This window comes from Arachis stenosperma, chromosome 5 (assembly GCF_014773155.1).
Source record: "Arachis stenosperma cultivar V10309 chromosome 5, arast.V10309.gnm1.PFL2, whole genome shotgun sequence".
Classification (NCBI taxonomy): domain Eukaryota; kingdom Viridiplantae; phylum Streptophyta; class Magnoliopsida; order Fabales; family Fabaceae; genus Arachis; species Arachis stenosperma.
The window spans coordinates 87,731,461-87,739,198 of NC_080381.1; the positions used below are offsets into that span (position 1 = coordinate 87,731,461).

A 7,738-nucleotide genomic window follows, 5' to 3' on the forward strand; every position below is an offset into this window, starting at 1 on the left:
GTTCCTAAAACAGATCCGATGCCATCATTCAGCCTTGGCTTGACTGATTCAAGCCAAGAAGAAGCAGCAACGCAGGAGGGGGCGGCAACAAAATGAAAAAGTCTATAGATTCGAAAGGAGAGTGGCGGAGAGAGTTTCGAGAAGTTTAAAACTCCTGCGAGGACGAATGAAGATACTTCTGACATGAAAGAGAAATGCTACATCTGGACCATACGAGTGAAGACATACGCAAATAGACTAACTAATGAGTTTGATACCGTGTGCACACTCCAAGCCCAAGATAGATACATTTTGTCAAAAGTCCACCTTGCATCACTCGCAGCTGAAACACATATAGAATCTGAGGTAATATTACAATAACATTAATGTTTTTATCACGAAAATTAACTGCAATGCTGATTCATGTAAATTGATTTTGGCATCTTTTTCTAGATTGTCTCTGCCATGTGCCTCATCCTAAACCAGCAAAAGATTAAAAGGTTTCAAGAAGAAGTATACTGTCTGCCCCCTGATATTGTGGTAAGGATTGGTTCAACGAATTTTGGGTGTATTTTTTGCATTCCTTCGAGTGTATTTTCTGTCTTAAATTGGTTGTATTTTATGTGTTCATTTGGGTATATTTTCGGTGTTCAATTGGGTGTAAGTTGTGTATTCATTTGGCAGTATTTTCTGCATTCGTTTGGGTGTATTTTCTGTATTCGTTTGGTGGTTCACAATTTTTGCAGAACATGGCCATTGCAAATCAACCACAAGGGGTATTCTTACAGCCTAAAAACAATAAGCCATTCAGGGTGGAAGACTACCCAATGTTTATACCCTTCTTGGACCTTAAAAAATTAGCATCGCATTGTTATGTAAGTTTTCATTTCTAAAACTTCTTATTACCATTTTTTACTTATGTGCCAAATAAATTAAAACAGTGTTCAATCTGAACATATTTCAGATTCTTGCACCTGTTTGCTATTCACAACATTGGTGGTTATGGTTGGCTGATACAAGAAAGCTGAAATTTTATATAGTCGACCCATATCACAAGAAATCTTCGTCCGATGAGAGAACAGCCCTAAATACATTCATTGTAAGTTGGTTCTGTGTTTTGTATTTTAATATTTGGGTGTATTTCTGTTCAATATAAGGTTTAAGTTTGTGCTCTTGTAAATAGAACACATGCTGTAAAAATTTGCATTTATAAACAACTTCTATTCAATGAAATTTTTTTCCATAGTTAAACTGTCTGTGCTGTATTCAAAAGCTCTGTATTACAGGTGGTAAAGTATGAAGGAAAACATATAACGAGATATAAAACCCAAAACATAAAATTTTACACCTAAAGAAAGTTGAATATACACCCAAGGGAGTTGAATATACACCCAAACTACTATACCCTGATGCTTTACCCTTAAAACAATAAACCCTTAAATCCTAAACCCTAAAAACCCTAAACCCTAAACCCTAAACCCTAAACCCTAAAAACCCTAAAAATCCTAAAAACCCTAACACTAAACCCTAAGCCCTAAAAATCCTAAAAACCATAAACCCTAAACCCTAAACCCTAAAAACCCTAAACCCTAAGCAACCCAACCAATGATACACCCAAAACACGGAGTTTTACACCCATAGGATCTCATTTTACACCCAAGAGAAGTCGATTATACACCCAAACATCTATCCTATGATGCTTTATTACTAATCCCCTAAAATCCTAAACTCGAAACCCTAAATCCTAAACCCTAAACCATAAACCCTAAAACCTTAAACTCTAAACCCTAAAACCCTAAAACCTAAGACCTAAACTCTAAACCGTAAAACCCTAAACCATAAACCCTAAAACCCTAAACCCTAAAACCTAAACCATAATAAAAAAAACAATAATTTATAACATAAACAGCAGATTCTGAAAATATATGTATATATATGTAAAATGTCAAACACAAGAAAATTGAGAAATACACCCAAGAAAAACTATGGTTTACACCCATATTCTGTAACTATACACCAAAAAAACTATCCACTGCTGCTGGTTCCTTGAACTAACAATTCATAACACGTCCTTGATATTGGCTGGAATTTGGATGCACCACTGATGCAGTATGAAAGAGGTTTAACTGGATATAATAAACTCACATATTAGCAAATTAATTAACAAGAAAATTAGAATCAATCACCACAAGTTTAAAGAACATCACATTTACCTCGTTTAGATCTTTTGTTTTCTTCTTCTTTGAGGCATTTGCAATCTGTTTGTCCAACTTTGAACCTAGCCTATTTTTTGGATGTCCTCTTGTTCGAATCCTTGGAGGGCTTTGAAACTCGTTAACGGATTCCAAGTTCGCATCTTCATGAGATAACGAACATGTCCCCTTCCTTTTGGCTTTCAATTCTTCCATCTCAACCATGACCTTATCGTACGCACGATGCAGAATGGCAGTCAACTTGTCCGATTCGGATGTAAATTTGCAAATATTTTGCTAACGAAAAACCAATTTGTCAAACCTCTTGCTTCTTGGCTCCAACATTGGCTCGTCATGGCTGCTCTTGATGTGTGTGTGTCGCCTCTTTACCTTCTTGCTCTATCGTTCCAATATATATCTCGATGACACTTGGCTTACTCGTTCAAACCTTAACACGCTTAGTGCGTGACGGCACAATATCCCTCTCGACTCGAATAATAAGCATTGACATTTTACCTCCGCTGCTACTGAGTCATAAGTAACCACAAACTTGTTGAATATTGAGCTGGAAACTTGATCTCCAACTTCGAATACTAAATAGCCTATAGCGGAATTCATTAATCTAGTGATGCAATTCGCCTTTCCTCTAAATTGTGCTTGGACTTCCCTAAACTTTTGATGAGTGTACACATCTTGAAACTGAGCTTCAATAGAGAATTTGGTTGCACATGGTATGACCATATGAAAATCTGCAGCATCTGATTCTCTCTCTGCTTGCTTCCTACTTCCGAGGCAATTATCGTATTGTTTGACAAATTGAATAAGCGAGCTGTTTCGGGTAATAAACTTGTTAAAAAATGAATGCATGCTCTCACTCCTTTGTGTGCTTTTCATCCCTACCCAGAAGTGGTGATCCAGATAGATTGGAACCCATATATGACGGTCTTCATAAAGATCTGCATAATACACCCAAAAACAGGCTATAAATACACCCAAAAAACATGCAATTTACACTTTTACTGGAGATTTTAAACAACATTACCTGACAGCCACTTGTTCTCCACAAGACCAAAATTCAGCATACAATCATTCCAATTCCTATCAAATGAGTCTTTACTATGAGAGTTCCAAACAACTTGGCTCAATTCTTGTTCAATTTCAGCATGTCCCTTGTACCCGTTTAATTTGCTTGGAATCTTCTTCGTGATGTGCCAAATACACCAACAGTGAATTGTTGTTGGCATACAAGCCTTTATAGCCCTTTTCATTGATGCGCATTGATCGGTGAGAAACCCTTTCGGAGCATTTCTCCCCATGCAACGAAGCCAACATTGAAATAACCATTCGAACGACTCAATTTCTTCATTTTTCATCAAAGCGCATCCAAGAAGTATTGACTGACCGTGGTGATTCACCCCGACAAAAGAACCACAAACCAGATTATACCTGAAACAAATTACAACATTGTAGAATGAAAATCATTACGTACACCCATATAATAAATTTATACACCCAAGTAACATCCAATATACACCTCTGCAGCAGATTCGTAGAACAAAATTAATATAGCAGTATAAACAATAACAACATCTTACCTGTTTGTATTGTAGGTGGTGTCAAATGAAATAACATCTCTGAAATACTCAAACGCAGCTCTGCTCCTTGCATCGGCCCAAAAAGCAAGCTTAATCAATTGATCGTCCTCGAGTTCGAGCTCAAAAAAGAAATTCTGATTCTTCTCTTTCATTCTCAATAAATATTTCCCGAATTCCTTTGCATATTCTTGTTCCGAAACATTCCGGACTTCTCTCGTGATGTAATTCCTCACATCCTTTTCAATAAAATTTAACTCGCGGTGACCCCCGACTGCCACAACGAATGATTGGAATGCTTTGCTTGGTTTGATACTGGCCTCCTTGTTATTCTCTATTGTACGACGAACGGACATGCTTAGTTCCCTGTGCTGTTTGAGCATCTCTGCTTGAGTTGGACAGCAGGGGTGTGAATGATGCAGCATGACCTTCGAAATGATCCAAGCACCAACATCCTTCAATGTGTGTATATAAATTCTTGCAGGACAATTTACACCATCTGTGGGATTTGTCTTCTCGGTCGGAGATATTTTAGATTTCCATTTTCCCTCTCTACTATATGTGATCAATTGATTCATAATTTTGTTTCCCTTTTTATTTGTACTCCGAACTCTTGTAGAAAAACCTACAGCCTTGGCATAGTCCTTGTAAAATTTTGCAGCATCTTCAAGGTTTTTAAAAGTCATTCAAACCTTGGGAATAAGTTGCTCATCAACAATAGAGAGGGGCTGCAAAATACGACATGTTAAAAATAATAAAATACTATAGAATTTCTGCACCTCATAAAAAAAATAACAATCAAAGTAACATACACGCAAGGACTCCTGATATACACCCGAACGACAACAAGTCAATTAAAAATAACAAGAAAAACCATAAACTGTAAATACACCCAAACTTCCCTAAAATACACCCAAACCTCCCTAAAAATACACCCAAAAAGTTCTGTTCTACACCCAAGCGTCTGCTATAAATTGCAGATAATTAATCAAAACTAATATATTAGATTCAATCCACAGATTATGTTCACGCATTAATTTCACAGCCTAGGTTCACGAATTATTCAGCTAGAAAATCATAATTAACTGAAACTAAATCAAACCTCAGGAACTTCGTTCGATTCAAATTCGAAATCCACTTCACCGTGATTGAACTGACAATCTGAGATTAAATCCACTTCGCCATGATTGAGCTGACAATCTGAGGTTGAATCATCCATTATCTTCAAAAGGACTTCAAAATTTGATTTCAGAAACCAGAAAATTGAAATAAAATGAAGCTAGCATTACAGTTTGCAAAACTCAGGTGAATGACGAAGACTAAAGAAGTGATAAACGCAGAAGAAAAAGGATCCAAAAGACCAGGAGAGAACGCGAGAAGGAGAACGAAGAAACTTGGCAAGAGATTCGAAGAAGGTAAGGAAATCTTTTGAAGATTGGAAGAGAGATATTTGCGTGTTAATTGATTTTGATTGAAACTAAATTCTGTTATATAGCGCGTGACTTGTACGTATGAATTGGAGCGCATTTAGGGTTTTAGTAAGTTCCACACTTGTAAGACTTGTAAATGCTAATTGCTTGTATGCTAAGATTAATCCATTTAAAATTAAGATAAGATAAGGTAAAGATTTGAAAAAGTTTTGAATTTTAAAATTTAAAAGAAAGATAAGATAGGAAAGAATAAAATTAAATGAAAAGATTTGAAAAGATTTAAAAAAGATAAGATTTGAAATTTGAAATTTGAAATTAAGATAAGATAAGATAATGATTTAAAATTAAAATTTGAAATTTTTCTCGGAATTTTTGAAATCTTTGAATAAAGATAAAAAAAGATATATATTTTTATTTTTTTTTGAATTAATGAAGAAAGAGGAAAACAACCAAAAGACACCAAACTTAAAATTTTTTAGATTAAAAGACACTAGTTTTCGAAAATTGAAAGGAAAAACACCAAAAGACACCAAACTTAAAAATTTTAAGATCAAAACAAGAAAAGAAACAAGAACAACTTGAATACCAAGAAAGAACACTAAGAGCAATTCAAAAATTTTAAAGAAAAGATAAACACACAGGGGACACCAAACTTAAGAATTGACACTAGACTCAAACAAAGACACTATTTTTGAAAATTTTTGGGAAAGAAAGCATGAAAGTTCGAAACTTTGACAAGAACAAGAACAAAAAGACTCAAACAAAAGATAAAGATTAATAAAGAAAAGCAAAGATTTTTGAAATATTTTTTATTTTTTTGAAAAAGAAAATATAAGACTCAAAACAAAATATTAAAAAGTACCTAATCTAAGCAACAAGATAATCCGGTAGTTTGTCAAATCCGAACAATCCCTGTCAACGGCGCCAAAAAAATGGTGCACAAAATTGACTGCGCACGTTTCGCACAGATACAATGGCAAGTATACCGGGTCGTCCAAGTAAAACCTCAGGTGAGTGAGGGTCGATCCCACGAGGATTGTTGGTTTGACCAAGCAATGGTTACCTTGCAGATCTTAGTTAGGCGGATAGAAAAGTTAGTTTGTTACAAAAAATCGCATAAAACAGATAACTAAATAAAAGGTTACTAGATAGGTGTGAAGTCAATGGTATGAGAACGGTTGAGGTTTCGGAGATGCTTTGTCTTTTCGGATTAACTTTTCTTACTGTCTACTTCAATAACTTTCTGAGTCCTTCAATGGCAGCCGTAAGTGATTAACTCATGTCCTCTCATCAAGTTAACCTCCTCCACTACAGCAATCCACCATGTTGCAAGTGACTCATGTCCTCTCATCAAGCCATCTCTTGGTTTCTCACTATAGCAGAGGATGAAGCTCTAAGCAATCCACTCCCCTTCATGATCCTACTCAAGGTGCCACAGACAAGGAAGATCTTCTGGATCAATGAACACTGCTTCTCAGACTCTAGCCTTAGCGTCACAGAGACCTCACTTACCCACGGTCAACGGGATTTCATGTCACGTATCCAAAGTTGCCCAAGTACTATATTGAAATCCGCAATGCAATCTCTAACTTTGGTTCAACACTATTCGAGTCAAGACTTCCACAGAACCCATGTAGAACATGGGTGATTGTCACGGGTCATCCTCAATTCATAAGATGAAGAATGAGAATTCATAAAAGAATAGAATCAGACATATTGAAATAGAACAGTAATATTATTACTCCATGAAACTCAACATAGCTCCTAACCTTAACCTTAGGAGGTTAGTGACTCATACTGTATAGAAAGTGATATGAAACGTGAAAAAGGGCAAAGATATGCTGGAGAGATCTCTAACATGGTTGATATTTTCCAATATATACTAATTTGCTAACTAGGAATTACAGAAATAAGATAAACTAGTCTTGTAGTGCGAAAATTCACTTCTGGGGCCCACTTGGTGAGTGTTTGGGCTGAACATGAGTGAAATCCACGAGCTAGTACCCCTTAGGGATGTTGAACGCTAGCTTGGGACTCCCTTTTGGGCGTTGGACACCAGCTACCCCCTTTTGAGCGTTAGACTCCAGGAATGGGGCTGGTGGCTGACGTTGAACGCCAGTTTTGGGCCTCTATTTCCAAAGCAAAGTATAGACTATTATATATTTCTGGAAAGCCTTGAATGTTAGCTTTCCAAATCTATTGAGAGTGTGCCATTTGGAATTCTGCAGCTCCAGAAAAGCTCCTTCGAGTGCATGAAGGTCAGAATCCATAGCATCTGCAGTCCTTTCTCTGTCTCTGGATCAGACTTTGCCAAAACTCCATAATTTCAGCCAAAAAATACCTATAATCATCATAAAACACACAAACTCGAAGTAGAATCTAAAAATATGAATTTTGCACTAAAACCAATGAAAGTAGAATAAAACTTAAACAAAACATAATGAAAACTATATGAAAATGATGCCAAAAAGTGTATAAAATATCCGCTCATCAAATATCAAATTGCATGAAAAGAATTGAAATTAACAAGAGTGTTCATAAAACT

At 36.0% G+C, this 7,738-nt stretch overlaps 1 protein-coding gene across 1 annotated transcript; it reads right to left on the minus strand.

Moving 5' to 3' along the window:
- Nucleotides 1-2,030: 2,030 nt before the first annotated feature.
- LOC130980952 (protein FAR-RED IMPAIRED RESPONSE 1-like) lies at nucleotides 2,031-4,982 on the minus strand. The gene is made up of 8 exons (XM_057904592.1): nucleotides 4,866-4,982; nucleotides 4,576-4,587; nucleotides 4,456-4,491; nucleotides 3,767-4,218; nucleotides 3,214-3,617; nucleotides 2,688-3,067; nucleotides 2,193-2,468; nucleotides 2,031-2,105 (listed from the first exon to the last, which is right to left on the minus strand). The coding sequence occupies exons 1-8, from the start codon at nucleotides 4,980-4,982 to the stop codon at nucleotides 2,031-2,033; spliced, it is 1,752 nt and encodes a 583-aa protein (XP_057760575.1).
- Nucleotides 4,983-7,738: the final 2,756 nt, after the last annotated feature.

Excerpts from the sequence above, each read along its gene's own strand:
- LOC130980952 (XM_057904592.1), bottom strand. The coding sequence starts at position 4,982 with ATGGATGATTCAACCTCAGATTGTCAGCTCAATCATGGCGAAGTGGAT. Across the intron at positions 3,068-3,213 it reads GGAGAACAAGTGGCTGTCAG|GGATGAAAAGCACACAAAGG; the intron begins GTAATGTTGTTT and ends ACTTCTGGGTAG. Across the intron at positions 2,106-2,192 it reads AAACAAAAGATCTAAACGAG|TTAAACCTCTTTCATACTGC; the intron begins GTAAATGTGATG and ends TATTATATCCAG.